This window comes from Phalacrocorax carbo, chromosome 1 (genome assembly GCF_963921805.1).
Source record: "Phalacrocorax carbo chromosome 1, bPhaCar2.1, whole genome shotgun sequence".
NCBI classification, from domain to species: domain Eukaryota; kingdom Metazoa; phylum Chordata; class Aves; order Suliformes; family Phalacrocoracidae; genus Phalacrocorax; species Phalacrocorax carbo.
The window spans coordinates 50,917,914-50,936,000 of NC_087513.1; the positions used below are offsets into that span (position 1 = coordinate 50,917,914).

Here is an 18,087-nt window from a genome sequence, read left to right on the forward strand (position 1 = left end):
TGAAGGTGTGAAGTTGAGCCTGGGAAGAAGGTTGGGAGGGAAGGGAATGGTTTACATTTTTTGCCTTTGTTTCTCACTAGGCAAATTATTTTAATTGGCAATAAATTTAAGTCAAGCCTCTTTTGCCCATGATGGTAACTCGCATGCAGTCTGCCCACCTTTATCTCAATCCATTAGCTTTCTGTTTTTTCCCCCATCCAGTTGAGGTGGTGGAGTGAGCAAGGGGTTGGGTGGGCATCCCACCACCACCAGTTATCTACAGACTAGGTCATCAGATACAGGAAGCCGGTGGGGGGGGGCGGGTAGCTCTACTAAAAAATATTAGCAGGCTGCAATAAGAATCAACCAAGTGCAAGATACAGAAAAAGCCACAGCCCCAAACAACTCTCTTTCAAATGCGAACTTGCAGACTTCACATTTTTGAGAATAGGTTCTGGTACATTTTACTTCTCTACCTCCCAAAAAGTGTGCATTTTCAAACTTCCAAAGACCTTTAAAGTCTTATCACAACAGGGCAAACAGCCCATCCCAAACCCTTGTAAGAACATCTTCTAACGAATCTCAGTAACACAGAAGCAACAAAAAAGATTTCTGTGACCAGGGGCCCTCTTCTAACGGCAGAGTTCCCCTAGGGGGTGAGATCTCATTTGATTACTACAGCTTTACAAGTTTTATATTATGTATCATACCATATCGTAATACAGCAATGCATGCATACTCACGCGCAAAGAATTTATGAATAAAAACTATACTCCTTGATTGGCCTATTATTCTAACTTGTCTTATAAATATTTAAAGAGATGGCTTCCTAAAATAGTACATGAACAGTACATTATTTGCCACACAGACGATAATAGGATAATGTTAAAGATGAGAATCTTGTATTTCAAATTTATATTTGTATTCTGTTGAATGGTGCAAATGTGAGAAGTGACTATCACAGGAATGGTTATCGTCTAAGAAGAGTTTGAGAGCTGCTTACGTGAAGAGAAGAGCCACTGACAGTAAGACAAAAAGCCCAGTATCTTGATGAGATTAAGATGTGTCACGTGTTCTGTCCTCTACCTCTTCCCAATGTTTTCTTACTTCCTTTCCTCCCAATTCAATAAACTAAGCTACAGCTGTTATAGGAGGCTTTTATTTTCAACAAAACCACTGAAAATACAGTTTACACTGAAAGCCAAAGCTGAGGCAAGTCACATTTTCTGTTGTTATTTGCTAGCTGTTGTGGGTGGGACCCACTCTTGTATCTTCTTGCGAGTAGTGGAGTAAGGTACGTACTGTCCAGGAGTGCCACTCAGATTGAATTTATGGTTCTCCCAGATAAATTTACGAGCAACTGGTGGATGAGTAGTTGGAGGGTCATCCGTCATTGAGTGAAGCCAGCGATGCCTTAGGAGGAAAAAGACACATCACTGTTACTAAGGAACACTACATGATCTGTAACAAGCCTTCCTCCTGACTCCCAAGGGCTCTCCTCTGAAGAGACACTAAGGATTTATCTTGGGGAGGGGGGAAAAGTAATTTTAATCCAGTACGACTTTGAATGAGACTACAGGATACCGATTTAAAGTAATTACACAACATAACTGATAAATAACAGTTCTGCTTCCAAGCAACCGACAGCACACCTGAGTCTGCATTTCCTGATCCTTTGTATGCTTAGTGTTCAGGCAGAGAGTATTTGTTACGTGGTTGTTCGGCCTTAACCAGCCAGCCAGGTCAAGGCAGGCACTAAAAATGACAAACCCACAAGGTTTTGTTTTGTTGTCTAGGGTTTTTTTCTTGGTTTGGGGTTTTTGTTTTGTTTTGTTTTTAATTACCAGAAGACTATGCCGCACAATTATTTCAATACCATCTCCAAAGCATTCATGAGGCTACCACTTGGGATATGAATTAATGATGGAGGTTCAACTAAAACAATCATGTAAATGTTTACTGACTACACAATGAAATGATTAATACCAATCAGTAATGGGGTAATTACCAAGTGATTATAGTGATTATCCTTTACCTATGAATTAAATGTCAATCTTCCCCTGTGCAAACAACATTAATGACGAGCAAAGTATTTTTCATAACAATTTACTGAAACACTACAGCAGGGATCAACTGAATTGATTCCATCCCATTTCTATTTCAGTGCCCAAAGCAACTTTCAAACCTCAATAGCATTTTAATTATCTGCCAGTCTACATGTACTTCACACTGTATGCACAGTTATGACAGAAGTGAGGTCATGACTTCTTTTGCAAGCTGATGTATTTTTCACTGAGGGAGAATTAACGAGGCTTCTGCTAATCAGCTTTTACCAAAGACTTGACCTAAAAATAAGAAGTCTTCTATTCCAGTTGTTATTAGAAAGCCTAAAAATTGCATCTTCAGCCTTCAGCAAGAAATCCGCCACACTTCATTGATACAACAAAACAAAACCACAACAGAAGGAGTGAGGAATAGACTGACAAGTGTATTCTAAATCTGAAGAGCTCTACAGAAGGTTGGTTATCTTTTCAGTCAAATAGCTTCTAGACATTTATTTCAGAAAAAGAAAAACAACTTTAGTACAAAATCTCACTTAAAAAAAAAAAAGACAGCCACATGTTCATTTTCTATGAATAAAAAGCAAACAAAAACCCCAAACGCCACACGTTGTAGGACTAAGGACTGCCAGGAAACTGGCTTGAATACAAAACCTGATGGAACCGTAAGAGCCTTTAAAAGTGAGAAGAAAAACCTTGTTTAGAGGTAAAGAATGGCCTCCTGTGGGAAAAACCATTCACTTAGGAGTTTGAAAGTCATACACATGTTCAGATGAAATGACCCAACGCAACATGAATAGGGAGGGGATCCCTCTCTTCCTCCCCCCGCTCTCCTTTGTAGATCTGGTATCATTTGAAGTATACATGTTGCACTACTTCTATCAAAAATTAAGATTTTGGGTAATGGTTTCTCCCTGGAAGAGATGCTGTAAAACAGCTACCTTGACAGAGGTGAGATCATATGCTCATACCCAACACGCTGTCTTTCCATTGCTAATGCAAAGAAACACACAGTTTGTGGCACAGGAGGAAGGGGAAAAGAACAGGCCAGGTATCCATACACATTCTGCCAATACTGACTTAAGTGCTGCATTTCAAAATGCTTTGTAGTATCTCTCCAGTGGAGCCTCAGCTTTTCAAAACCGCTTACTGTAACCTATAGAGGCAACTTAAACTCACACACCTTCACCTGGTGACACTTCTGGCAACAGTGGCTAGGGATCCTGCAAACAAACCCCTATTTATGCACCTTTCACCATGCCTCACCATCCTCACGCTCCTGAGTCATGCACACCAGGAGGACAAAATAAAAGTTGTCTTCTCAGACAGAAATGCAGTTACAAAGGCCCTGAAAGACAAGCTGGAGCAGGTGGAGGACAAGAACTGTATTAAAGCTCAGTTAAAATCAACTGGATTTCAAGCTTGCATGATGTCTGGATCCTCTTTTCATTACAAGTGTACTTACATTGTACACTCACTCCTTGAAACGTCAGAAAAATTATCACAATATTGACTTGAGTTTATTTACTCATTTAACTCAGGAGACAAAACAGAATAAATGACAGATATTCTGTCACTTAAACTATTGTTTTGCAGCTTTTCTAAGACTATCCACTAAGTCTTTTAAAATACAGTATTTTTGCATAATTAAAGCATTACTACATTGGCTTTCAGAATTTTCTGAAATTAAAAAATATCAATATGAAATTGGGCTCAAATTTAAATACATCAGCAAAAACAATCCTAAAACTCAATTTTTCCACTGGAAAGTAAAAAAGAATTGCTAACCTACAAGGCGATTCAGTACAGTCACAGGTAATGAAACACCTGAAGAGATTTCAAAAATTTGTTTAGAACTCCTCCCACTATTAAGCACACTTATATTTAAGAGTTTCAGGCCTTAAACCTGGTTACAACAGATTCCCATTGGAAGCCCAATATGTGACTTACAAACACATTTTGATTTGGAAAGAGTCTGTTCTCTCAAACAAAAGCTCCCACTCCCCCCTTATGCAAAACATGTAAAAACTGAAAACTTCATTTTGGGAAGACCTTCCCCTTGACAACCTCCCTCAAAGAGCCCTTTGAAGCCCTGATGTCTCATAGACTCTATTCCCAGATGCTCAAGAAAACCTTTTCCTGCACTAGATTGAACAGCATGAATGAAGAGATTTGACATCTTGCAGATGGCCAGATTTCTGCACAAACTTTGCCTATAAATCCAGGCACGGCAAAACAGGATTCAAAAGCAATTAATGCCTTAAAACCTACAAAGAAGCAGACAACTTACACAGCACAAGGAAAATAAGGAGGATAACGGACACTTTGAAGAGGCTGAAGCAGCTTCCTGAATCACAAAGCAGACTCACTACCATGCAGACTGAGGCCAGCAAAGCCCCTGGACTTTAACTTGGGTAAACAGATGAAAGACACCTCAAAGTATCTTCAGCTGCTTTCAAGACTACTCAGAATTTTATCCCAAGTCAGAAAAATATTTAAAAGCAAGGAGATCTCAAACTGAAGCTACAAGGGACCGGAGCCAATTATATGATGTACAAGCTGTCAAACAAGAACCGATGCTACACAAACTCTGTAGCTACTACCATATGTGCGTCTGCAAGGTTCAGGCACCATCTACGTAAGTTCAGGACGCTTGCCAACTTGCTAGCATCCCGTTTCTTCAACAAGTTAACCATGTTGCAATAAGACAAAAGAGAAGTGAAAATGTATGTTGTGGTCAAAGGGCAAAAAGTATTTCAGTGCTTTCCCAAGCACTTTAAGGGAACGAGAAACCAGGGATTTAACTTTGACTAGCATAAAAAGAACCTTTTTTTATTTTTAAGATAGTCTTCACCTATTGCTCCAGGTCTATTTATGGGAAGAGAAGGAAAAAGGGACAAGAAACATTTTTTTATGTGTGTACACATGGGAGATAACTTTGGTTTCTCATGCAGGCTACTAAGATACCATTGTATAGTAATGAGACAGCATCCCAATTACCTGAAAACACCACACCAGCATTTCATCTAGTTATAAAACTAACAAATTTATTGTGAAGCTACTGAAGATGGAAATTTTACTCCTCCATTTGTTTTCAGTTCAATCTTTTCAGGTTTTTTCCCCTCACAGGCAGACTTGAAAAGCAGCAGTTTTACAGGAGAATAGCACATTTCTTTAAATTTCTCAGTATGTTGGCACTTTAAGTCAGAAATGCTACATTTCTCCCTCCTTCAGCTGTCAATCAACTAACAAAGAGGATGTAGACTATTAAACTGAAGTTAAATTTGAAATATTTCATTGTATGAAGTTAACAGTCCTGAAGCTCCTTCCAATCATGTCAGATTTGCACCATAAGGAAATAAGCATCATAGTATGGCTCAAACATTGCACATACATCGGGCAATGTTGGCAAAATGAAATGTCCCTGCAACAGGAGAAAACTATTCTGAAATTTCAGTTCTTCTTTCTCCACACAACATAGCATATTGAAAGAACAATTTATTTTTAACTAGCCTGCACACACAAACCAGTTGTCAATTTGTTTTTGCAAAGTATTTTGCCAAAACACAATCCAAATTACATTAAACCAAATAAATGGTAAATGAACAGTGTGCAGACAGCCTCAAAAGGCTTTGAATGTGATGCAAGAGAAGCACACTGCTAGCATCCAGCGGGATATCAGGCCTTGACTTGCAGGGGCTTTATATACTCTCAAAAGGAAGCCTTACTCCGCAGCATAACCCTGTTGAAAGTAGAAAACTGCGTTCCAAGTTGCCCCACCTCAGTGGGCTCAAGCTGAACCTCCCAGAATCCTCCAAATGCGAACCTGTGCTCTTCCAAATTCCAACTACAGGAATATCCTGATCACTGAATAGCACATAGGAGCCCATGACAAGAATAAGCAGACACACAGGGAACTTTTGCATGAGATGTGAACATAACCTGAAAATCAAGACTGATGAAGGCAATTTTGGGGAAAAAAAATGCTACACTCTCCTCTGATCCCAAACAGATTAAGGACAGTAAGATACTTGGTCCTCTCCCCTCACCTTATTTCAGTGAAAATAACGAACAAACCCTTAGATGTGAAGATCAAGAAATACAAGTCTGGAAGGGATTTAGACATTCTGCATAGGCTTCAGACCCAAGGAAGTATCAGCTACATCCACGTGATTCCCAGCAGACAACTGCTTAAGTTGTTAGGGAATTGCTGTAATACTGGCTTGCTCATCTTCCCAAACCAAGTTATACCAGTGAAGATGAGTAGAATTTTTTAGTGGTAAGGATAGTAATGTCCAATCTGTATCACTACTTCTGTAATTTAAACCTACTGCTTCCTATTCTACCCCTGTATCTGTGAAAGATGGAATATGACATTTTCTTCCTCAAGAGATTAAATACTTCAAGATTATAGCCATGGTAATTTCATCTCCTTTTTAAGCAACTGCAAATCTTTCCAACTGTCTTCAGAGTTCTGATTGTTCCTGCTGCTCTTCCTTAGACTTCTTCCCCTGGTCAAGCACTATACCCTATAAAAGTCTTCCTGGTAATAAACAGAAAGGAAGAGTCACTTTGCATGAGTGCAGGCAGTAATTCTTTCTACTTCTCAGGAAGGCACTCTCTCAGCAGTATGATAATGCGGACTTACTCAACCATCCCCATAAATCCCAGTTCATCCTGCAGCACTGCTAGCTGCTCTCCTCCTGCACACCATGAAGTAAGAGGCTGCTGGTGCCAGAAAAGCAGGGTCCCGCCCTCCATCTGTACAGCCAGCCATACGATTTCATTCCTTTTCCTCTTGTGATCGCAAAGTGTGACAATGCAACCTGCCATGCTGCTAAACTTATATGTAGATAATCTGCAGCTCATAATAACATTAATGAAAAAAGCAGCACTGTGCTCTTTGATTCATCTCTCTATATTTCACACCCCTAATACTTCACTTCTCTGTGCAGTCTTTGATTAAGGGGAGGGGGGGAAACCCCTAACACTGCTTTAAGCACACTTCCTTTTTAACAAACCTGCCCAGAACATTTCACCTAGGCTTCAGCTTGCCTGTGATCCAAGCCTGCTTCTACTGGGGCAGGTAGAAGGGTGGATGGAGAGAACTATAGCCCCTATAGGCCTTGCCCTAAGAAGAGAGCAAACCTCATTATTATCATCAAGAATTACACATTCAAGACAGCCAGTTTTTTCTAGGAAAACTCTTTGCCTGTGAAAATACTTTTGGCACCCTAACTAGTACGTACAAGCTGCTCAGGGAGTCACATGTTCCTCTTAATCTTAACGCTAACATTTTCTTCCCTAAAGCCTTTCAAAAGCTTTTCTACAGAGCCAGAAACATAAAATATTAAACCTGAAAGTCATTTATCCTTATAATCTTCCTGCTTGGTTTTTTATTATTTTTGAGCAAACAGAAAGAAGTTTTGCATGTAATGAGTGCCTCTGTACATAAGTTGTGGCTACGCCTGAGTGTGAGCACATGCATGAAGCAGCATATGCCGGTTGTATAAAACAGTATCACCTGGTGCTCCTGGAGATGATTCACCAGCTGTCTTATTTTTGGGTTGGGAGATAAACAAATGGGAAACAAAAGGTGATACTGGACCTTCTAATGTAACAGTAAAAAGGAAATGAGCTCCACACAGCCCAAGGATTAGAGCAATTCTGTAATGGAGATGTCTATGAAAGCACTAAATAGAGTGCATAAAGGCACTGGTATAAACAGACTTAACTTTTATTGTTTATATGGTCACAGAACACACCCCATCAGCATGTTCAGAAATAGAAGTACTAAGTTCCTGCATACAACATGCTCTGAGCAGTAGGAGGTGAAACACATATTTTGGCTTTTCTAACTGCCTAACATTACGTAGGAAAAAAAAAGTGCCCAATATCTTGTATAGCATTACAAGAAGATTAATACTAATAATTCCCAATGCAAGTATTGAGGGAATAAAAAAACAAACCCAAAAACCTAATTAACTTGGCTCCAACAAAGCAGATACCAACATCCTGATTTTGAAGATAAGAAACCCCAAAGTAACAAAGAGGTTAAATTGCAGGCTACAATAGATCATGTATTATGAAATTATATCATGATCTTAATATATCATCAGATATAATCCGATATTATGATCTATACCATGATCATAATATATCACGATATATGACATGTCATATATATAATAAATCAGAATAAATCACAAGCCTACATATTCTGGTACGGCAACATTTTAAAAAAGCAGTAGTCTCAATTCCCTGTATAGTAGACATATGTCAAAACAACTCTTGATTTCCTTCAGACTGTGATTTCAGTACATCCGTTGTCAAAAGACATTACATCAACTATTTCAGAATACTGAAAATATTCAGTAGTTCCTAAAAATGGTACTTCAATATGTTATTACACGAGATGCTTTTTCTTGCTGCTTTTTACTTTTCTCCAATATCTGACAGAAGGTAAAGGGTAGTTAAATGAATTCTCATTTTATTTTTTCCAGATGGTTGTTTTCAGAACTTTTCAATATACCAAAATGCCTTTTTTCCTATTCATCACGCATGATGAGGTCCGCCTGATTATATTTCAACAATCATTCATATTCCACCATCCTGAAGGCACACCGCTGTCCACAAAATGATACTTTAAGATGCACAGTGTATTCAACAACCAAAAACATGGAGAAAAACAACCTGTAGTATGACTTCACTGAAAAAAAAAAAGGAAGAACGTGTTTTTCCTGCACATCTGCTACCGTTCCCTATAATTCCCAAGAAAATAATGTAATCAGTAGGATAATCAAGCAGCATAATCCTACATACAGTAGGATTTTTATAAGAATACTACGAAACTGTTGCAAACTAGTTAGCATTACTGTTTAAAAGAGGAAAATCTGAAATCTCTAGGCTAGCCCTGGTCTCAAATCTCAATTTTGTTGAAAATGTCGTCTTTTAGGCATGACAGCTGCAAAAGATTTTCTGACAGTAACACCAGCATAAACAACATAGTAAAACCTGCTTCCACCTGCAGAGGGTTCAAGAACATACCCACAAAATGCTCTACTGAGCTGAATTAACTAAAACCCAGAGTCAAAAATGAGTGTTTAGAAGTACTCAGATCACAACCTAGCTGTTACAATGGTACTTTATATACTTTCTATCTGTTGAAGGGAGGGCTAGTGCTTTAAGAAATAAACATTTTTTACAACTGGCAGGACAGATACTATTATACTATGGACCGAATTAATCTCTTTGTTAACAGAAGTAATTTCACACAATCTAATTTATTTCCAACAGATTTCTGGGTCCAAAAACCCCGCTTGTTTCCTACATACTTGCACAACGCCAGTGTTGCATTGACACCAACTTGTAAAATATATAAACAGTCTCAATTCCGTCTATGCCATGTTAAAAATTTAAGTATACCATCAGATGAAAAAAAAGAAACCAACAGTCTTAAAAGATAGCATTTATTCCCTGTCAAAACACTTCTATTTTTAAAGATGTATCTAAACAGCCTAGACTTACAGGTCAGTGATTTAGGTATGTCACAAAGCTAGGATTCCTAAATAAGAATAAACATCTAAGGTTGCCATGGGACATACAAATTTATCAGCAATAAAAAACCCCAAAAAACTGAACAGTACTGCACAATTAAGTTTCCTGACAAAAATACCTTAGAACACAGGACTGTTTACCCTTTCGTGCCCCACTGCACTGACCACTCTTGAAAATAATGAAATGCTTATGATGTCTTCTAGGGCAATTTTCTCCACATTGATAGGAAAACACATTTTTCTACCTGCCTAATTTATGTGATCTAAACAAGCTACTTCATCCTAGAGACATCCCTTTGATACTCTGGAAGAAACCCTTTATTGAGGTTTGTAAGGACACAATAAACAACACAAGGATGACCAAAGGGAAAAAAAAAACCAACAACAAAACCCATGCCTCAAAATAAGGAAAATATTGAAAACTGGCACAGTCTAATAGCGAAGGAATAAAAACTAGAACCAAACAGCAGCTGTTATGTGGATAACAAAGAACAACCCCGTACTGGCATGAACATGCTAGGTTTGGAGATTCTAATGTCACTTCTAAAAACAATGCCATTAAGCTCTTACTGGAAAAAGCAGAAAAAAGCACTAACTGCAATAAACATCATTTTAAGGCTGGGAGAATTTGAAATAAAACTGACTGCCTAGGCAGTCTACCCATGCATTTCTCAAATGTTCTAATGAGAGCCGCAATTTCGGAGTTTAGATAATCAGTCTCAGCCTTGGCACAGAACATCTATCACAGGAATAATAAAAACCAGTGTTCACCAACGCTCAATCTACCCAAGCACTTCTTACTTCATATCACCTTTCATTGCTTTGTGGCTATTCATATTCCTCAAGTAGCAGGTAAAGATTGTTTTTGCTAGTATACACTGGTACTTTACTTGGTGCGTGTTTTTCCTGAGTTATTTAGGAAGAGAAAAATACTTTTAACAGCTGTGTGGCCAGGGACCTTCTGGAACTCAAGGTTGTACAGAATTACTACTGAAATGCACAAATAGAAAAGAAAACCTTAAGGAAAGTTATAGTCAAGTAGCAGTCAGCATACAGAACATCCTGGCCCTAGCTGTTCATCATCTTGTAGAGTATCAATATATACCAGTTGAAACAACTATGCTGTTAATGGCTGTGGATTAAGGAATGCTGTTCCATCATTGCCTTATATTCTTTAGGTTCCTGTCTAGAATGGATAATAAAAATATTTTTTCTACCTCTGGCTGCTCAGTGCTTTGCCATGGTAGGCTTTGCCAAACTATTACGATGGAATCACAACTAATAAGTAAAATTGGAAGACTGGCTCGACCTGCTCAGTTTGGCTGGCAAAATGCTTTTCTCATTCCAAGAAGCAGTGAGTGTGACTATCAGGACAGTGAGCAATATAACATTATGAATGCAGTTCAAAATTAAAAGTAACCAGTCTGAAATCTTCTTGTCATAATCAAGACAGTTGTATCCAAGAAAACTTTATTACCATAAAACTGGGGTGTTGGGTTCTGGGTTTTTTGTTTTGTTTTGTAATCTTCTGCTTTGTAATACAAGGGAATATACAGGCAATTACACAATTGGTGTCTGTCTGCATTATTAAGCTAAATGGTTTACCATTCCGGGGGCACCATACTTCCATCAACTTCCCAAAACGTATTTTTGCCATTCATTTCATTAGTATAGATGACCCATCTGTGTCGACCTTAAATAAACAAACAGAAATATTGTATTAGCTCAAAAAAATAAACTATTTTCATATAAAGGAGAGTATTCATGAAAACACAGGGAAAAGTATTTTGACTAAAAGTATCTACCATTATGAGCACTTATTTCAAAGTCAGTACAGCTTGTATTTTTCTAAGTCTTCTGTATTTCCACTGTTACTGTATTTTTATATGGCTGAATCTAATGCTCTCATTAGGAAGCAAGCATTAGCTTTTGTGCAAGAGGAAATAGGAACTCACAAAATTTTCAGGCAAAGAAACATGTTTGGGGATTTTTTTTTTTCCCATTAGGAGGAGTCTTTTCCAAAAGGACATTGCCATTAGTAACTTAAGATTAAACTAAGTCTCAGCCATATAAAACTACCAAGCTATGTTTACCAGCAACTGCTTTCCCCAGGGACCCTACAAGTTAACCTACAGTAGGCAGGGCCTGGCCTAACTAATGTGTCAATTGCTTACACATCACCTTGGTTTAGGTGCTACCTTTCAAGTACTCTACAAATGTTATTTAAAATACCATTACTTAAGGTAATCAGAAGCTTAAGCTAACCTGTGTTTCTTCGCTCTGAGGTGATCATGTAAGTAAGTACAGCTGTGAGGCAGTTTTAAGGGCAGGTCTGTCTTCCCCCACCTGTTAAGCTATCAGCTTTTACATTAAGGACCAAATTCAGCTTTCAATCACATTATCATATAGGCATGGAGATGCTCACACATGGAGAGCATCTGACCAGCTTGTATTTCTCTGATATTTATTATTTCCGATTGACTATGTTCACAGATGACTTGAAGGAAGTAGTAGAAAGCCAGAACATGTCAAAGCATTTCTATGAGCCCCCGCTCTAGGGCTCACACAAGTCAAGCGCGAGGAAGTTGGGCAGGCAACAAGTTCTTTTTCACTGGCAGAAATAACACAAGCTATACAAAGTTGTGCAGTCAGTCAGGAGGTGTTCACATTAGCACACATACCAAAGAAGTTTCTTTTGTCTTCATAGTATTTGTTTCCATATTTGTCAGTTCCTACCAGCGTGCCAGTCTTCAAATCATTGACCCTGTGAATTCCCAAAACAACAATTTCAACTGACATAATCTTTGAAAGAAGTTGTGATAGAGGTTTCTTAGGGCGTTGGTAAACATCTGTAATGAAAACTCTTAAACATGTATATATAAAGCTATTCAAAAACTATTTGAGCTTAAGGATTACAAAACATAATCACAAATTCCTGCAACTAATGTCACCGTGCCTTTACTGTGTGTCCCACTGACAGGATTATAAAAGTCCATTGATGAATGCCAGCACGTACTAGTGTATAAGTAATGAAATTCATGAAAAGGGAAATTTTAATCACAGGTTAACCTCTGTGTGTGTGCGCGCGCACATGCAATTCGATTTAAACTGTTTACCTGCCCATCTGTGTGTATGTGTGCAATTTGATTTAGAGCTGTTTGTCAGAGTGTCTGTGTATGTGCACGACTTGATTTAAACCCCATCTGTGCGTACAACCCTGCTGTAAGTTTCGGGTGACCCCTGTCATTCTCAAATCTTTAACTAAGCGCTATCCAAAACCGTGTAAAAAATCTTATCCAGTGACACAGGGACGCATATTAATTGACTTAGTTGAAGATGTTACAATCCTTGTCAACTATTTGTTACTACCATTTCAGCTTGAATTGCCATGGAAAGTGGTCAACACTGAGGCCGCTTAAGAGATCTCACATGTCTGTGTGGGCACTAACCTCCAGAAGAGGAACAGTAATATTTTAAGTCATTGTAGCTGCCCGCTAAGGAAACACATGCTAAACCCTCAATTACAATTTCTAGCTTTTGTATAACTGTGAAAGATGCAAGCATTTACCCTGCCACTCCAGCAGATTTACACTGACCCAGATCAGGTATATACCAGTTTCAACTATTTATACAGAACTTATTCTAACATTACTGTACATATCAATAATTAAACTGAACTTATGACACACATTCTATTGATAAAACCTTAAAATTACTGAAGTGCTCTTTTCCCCCTAGATCTACATCTTTGCTTTTCTTTTTACCGACATTTACCCCAGGCAGTATTACAAAAGGAAAAGTTTACTCTCAAAGGGTTTAGATGTTTGTGGTATCATACACACTCTCAACTTGGTCCCAGGTGACAGAAGGGATGCGCACATGCATGCTTCCTTAGTTGGGAGTTTGACCATGTAACCCACAAAGGTTTTTTTTGTCTTTTCTCCAGGGTGTATGAAAGCGATAATCACCAAGTACTCATTTTAAACCTCTGTGGTCCCACGCAGAAAGATTCTCTGACACAGCTCTCCTCTGTCAAAGAAACACTCAGAGATCTCTGGCTCATCTATCCAAGCCCGAGCTCCCAGCCTCAGAAAAAGAAGAGCCATTTCACTGCTGTTCTGCCTTCCTTCTTCCCCTCCCTTTCTTGTAAGAGTTCTTATGCCCGTCCTGAATTCATGCCCCAAATACTGATATCAAACACTAAGCGGTATTTATGGCTTCCAGAGGACATTTTCCAGCCAGTTTCACTGAGTCTTGAGTAAGGATAATGTTTCTAGGCACCTAGGCTCTTAATAATTTGACTTCTAATGTAAAAAACCTGTTCCAGCCACCTTAGCAGGAAACATATAGAGAAAAGCAGGGAAATTAAGAATAAAACCCATGCAGAGAGTCTCCCAACTTGCGTAAATCAATTTTCCAAGTTATCATTAATTACTTCTTAAAGCCATCATCAACTGTTGCAAAAAAGGTACACCTTGATTACTCTTCCTGTAAGCACCAAGCTGTGTTTCAAGCCTTGAGCTGGGACAGAAGAGTCAATGGCTTGGAAGTTAAGGGGAGGCAGCATCTATGTTTGTGGCTGGTACGGTACAGTTATCAGGATCAGGTGTGTTTCTCCACCTAGCACACCTCTCTTCTAACTTCAGTCTTCTGAAAGAAAAAGAAGAGAGCACTGCCTCCAGTCTCACCTGCTCCCTTTTTCTGTGTGATAGGAAGGCATCAACACAGCCTGTGATATTTGGCTCACAACAGCTCCCTGACAAGATATTCACTGAGATGTGCTTAGGAAAAGGCACTCTGGTAAAACCTAATACTCCACTCTTCTACACTTTTATTCCCCCCAGCTCCATTTCTTCTTGACAACTGCCAGTGTCAGCCACAGCCTGAGAAGGGAAGCAAAGTAGAGAAAACAACTGGGGGGGGGCGGGGGGGTAGCAGAAAATAATAATAGTAAAATACTAGCCAGGGAAATAATACATTGTCTTAACTTACACTGCTTAACAGCTGGAAATTTCCATCTAAAAAGCTGTGCAAGAGGAAGGTCTATCTGAGCTGCTTTCTACAGTGGAGACAGAAAAGCCAGAAGCTGCCTGTCGTCACGACTAGTAGGAATACAAAGCTGAGACTTCCCAAAAGTCAGGCTGACTTCAGAAAAACATACAATATTGTGTGGCAAAACAAATGAGAAAATAATTTAAAATATATAATAACTGTAAAGGGAGCAATACATTGACAGGAAGAGGATGACATGCTCAGCTGAGAGAAGACATACAGATCTGATTGAAGGTTATTAGTGAAGTTCCGCAAAGAATGCTGATGTTAGTAACCTTGTTTAACACTTTGCAGGGTTCCTGACCAAACACAAAACAGAAACCCCACCCTCAAAAAGCACAGGGCTCTGACAGATTATGGTATTACCATACCAAGGAAGATCACATTGTTGTACAGGGAGTTTTGTACTGTCTTCAGGGTTGGAGCGATACCACCAGAATGAAATTCAATGGTATGAAGGTCACAGACAAGGTGATGCACCTGGAGACTAATAAGAACTGAAGCACTGGGTGTGCAATCACAAGGGAAACATCTGTATGTCACAAGGCAATAATAAGCTGCCAATTAAGTGACATGTGGGCAAAAAAAGACAAGCTGATCCTAGGATGTACCAGGTGAACTGAGCTGTCTTCAGTGAACAAACCAAGTAGTAAAGCCACTAAATGAAAATACTGATGAGGTCTGATCAGCAACTGTGTAAAATGTTATATTTAACTGTTCAAAACAGAACAATTTAAATGACAACAGAATGAGGGTTATGATGATGTCTGGGAAAAAAAGGTCTTCAGGAAGGCTCAGAAAGCTTGGCTTGTTTATTCTAGCATTCTAGTCCTTGATACATAGCAGGGAACTTTACCCTTGTGAATCCTTCCTATCCCACACACCTGATTTCACACTATTGATTAAAAAAAGGTTTTTTGGCTAAGTGGGCAGACCTACAACATTTACTGTACCCTGAAGAAGGGTTTTATTACTTTTCCAAGCCCAGCTACAGAGATGACACAGGTTACTGACAAAGCTGAATTAGGATCATGTGTCATTCAGAATTCCACCTTACATTTCACCAAGGATCTGAATGAAAAAAAAGAGCACCTTGGTAAATCTGAAACTCCTCCTATTTGGGAGGAGCTTCAAGCAGGCTGTATCACAATTCAAAATACCCTTCAAAAGGCAGAGATGAGACGTGAGAGGTGAAAAAAAAAAAAATCAGAGAAGGCTTAATGTGGACGGGTACAAGGTCCTGTGCTTGGGGAACAAAGTACAGAGGCACAAGTAGAAACAAAGGCGACGCCACCGGGGCTAGAGGGCATCCAAAGCCGAGCACAGGTCAACGGTGACAACCCGTTGCCAAAGAGACAGCTGTAGAGTTTGAAGTGTTGAAGAGTTACAGCCGGTAAGGCTAATGAATTAATTCTCTGCTTTACACGGCAGGATTTCAGCAGAAGCGCGGCTTTCCGGTTTGCGCACCGGACAGCCCTGCTGCCGCCGGCCTGAGGTGATCCAGGGCGAACCGCCGGCGGGCCAGGGGAGCCGGCTGGAGCAGAGCGGAGCATCGCCACGGCGGAGGCGGCTGTGGCAACGGGACGAAGGCTGGACGCCGGCGAAACCCGCCTGGGCAATGCTGACAGCTCGGCATGGAGGAGCCCACTCAGACGCCTCAAGAAGCGAAAAACGACCGCCGGAGGGAACGCTCTGACCACGCTATCCGCTCCCGACTGGGATTCACGGTGACGGGCCGCACCGCCCCAGCACCGCCCCCGGGAGAGCGCACGGAGGACTGCGCGGAGCGGCCTCCTCCTGAGGCCCGGCCCGGCACACCGCCCGGCGTCAGGCAGAGCCCGCCGGCCGCCCCGCGGCCGCAGTAAGCGGCTGCCGCCCCGCGTCGTCCCCCCAGCCCCACTAACCCCGCACCGGGCGGTGCGGTGCCGGCCAGGGAACCCCCGACTCGCCCGCCCGGCCGCCCCTCGCCAAGGTGACCCCGCAGGGCAGCGAGGCGGGAGCGGGGAGACCCCGCCGCCTAACCCGGGCGCGCCAGGCACCTCGTTACCTCAGCAGCTGCCACAGGGCGCCGCGGACGCCGCCGTGGCCGCCAAGGTGCTTCAGCGCCCGCTTCACCAGCTGCACGTACTCCGCCATCTTGGGGCGGTGCCGCCGCCGTCCGGCCCGGGGCCGCCTCGCTTCCCGCCCCTGGCCGCGGCCCGGCCCCCCCACAGGGACAGCGCCGCCTCGTCCGCCCAGCGCCCGAGAGAGGGAGGCGAGGCCGATCCGGAATGCAACTGCCCGCCATTTGCTGGGTGGTTGCCCACGCTGCCGGCGGGGCCGGAGGCTGCTGAGGGTGGCTGCCCGGACTGCGGAGGCCGGGCCGGTTGGAGGCGGTCTCAGGGCCCGCCCAGGCCCGCCGTGGCTCTCCTGGCTTGCCCCTGAGAACGGGCACGAAGGGAAGATGGTTGCCCTCCGGGCAGCACGGTGCTGCCTTGCCCAGCTGCCGTCCTGCCCTGCCCTCGCAAGCAGCTCTTCAGCCGTCCCTTCCTGCCCTGTTAGCTGCTGCGATAAGGGACGTGGCTCCATCGTCCTTGTTAACTCTCCTGCAAACAGTTGCAGGCTGCAATTAGACGCCCCAGGCCACCTTTTCACCAGACTGTAGGTGCAGAAGTCCTTCAAACCCCCATCTTCACAAAGGCACGTGTACCAGGCTGTCGGCTGTTACAACATCCTGCTAGAACAGGACCCTGGTAAACCAGGTGCCAGCTGACAGGGTGATAATTTCTCTGGACTGGCAGACCATGCTTCTCCCAGCGCAGCTAGTGTGCGGTTTGCTTTGTTTGTGATAACAGAGCAACTATCCAGAAACATACCCAGCAGTGAAATCCTTCTGCTGAAGGGTATTTTCGGACACAGAGATTTGGGCTTCCAATATGCATAGTGTAGATCCATAAAAAAAGCATTTGCCTACTGCTCACGTGTGAAGATCAGCAGGTGGCAAAAAACTTCAGAATAGGGAAAAAACAAACCCTTTTTAATGTCAACCGTCTATCCCTTATTTCACACAGGTCACAAGATCTGTGATGAGAAAAGAGTTACCAAGACTGGCAGTGAGGCGACCAGGATTGCCTAAATCAAAAATCAGGGGATAGGGCAGGTGATATCTCACCCCATGCAGACTGTGGATGATGGTCAGAGAAGAACTTAACAGTCTTGCCTCTCCCTGGCTTTTCCCAGCTCTGGCAGGCCATTAAGGAACGTGTACCTCTTTATCTTGTCTGCCTCTCCACCCCGCCATCTCAATCTTGTCCCACTGCCTTCTGGTTCTGCACCCGCAGGAAGAAATATTTTTGATTGCCCTGTTGGGAGTTGGACGTTGGGAGTACTTTACTGCTGTTGCCTCAAGGCTGGTCTGGCAAGGTGCAGAAACTACTTCACTGACCTTCACAAGGCTAGGG

The 18,087-nt window shown here is 41.7% G+C and overlaps 1 protein-coding gene across 1 annotated transcript; it reads right to left on the reverse strand.

The window, feature by feature from the left end:
* Positions 1–1,122: 1,122 nt before the first annotated feature.
* NDUFA12 (NADH:ubiquinone oxidoreductase subunit A12) lies at positions 1,123–16,852 on the reverse strand. Its single transcript, XM_064450915.1, has 4 exons — positions 16,695–16,852; positions 12,277–12,359; positions 11,201–11,288; positions 1,123–1,392 (listed from the first exon to the last, which is right to left on the reverse strand). Exons 1-4 carry the CDS (start codon positions 16,781–16,783, stop codon positions 1,212–1,214), a joined length of 441 nt encoding a protein of 146 aa, XP_064306985.1. The 5' UTR covers positions 16,784–16,852; the 3' UTR covers positions 1,123–1,211.
* Positions 16,853–18,087: the final 1,235 nt, after the last annotated feature.

Coding starts and splice junctions, on each gene's coding strand:
- NDUFA12 (XM_064450915.1), bottom strand. CDS start 16,783: ATGGCGGAGTACGTGCAGCTGGTGAAGCGGGCGCTGAAGCACCTTGGC. Junction 12,360..16,694: donor GCCCTGTGGCAGCTGCTGAG/GTAACGAGGTGC, acceptor GGGAATTCACAG/GGTCAATGATTTGAAGACTG. Junction 11,289..12,276: donor AGACAAAAGAAACTTCTTTG/GTATGTGTGCTA, acceptor TGTTTATTTAAG/GTCGACACAGATGGGTCATC.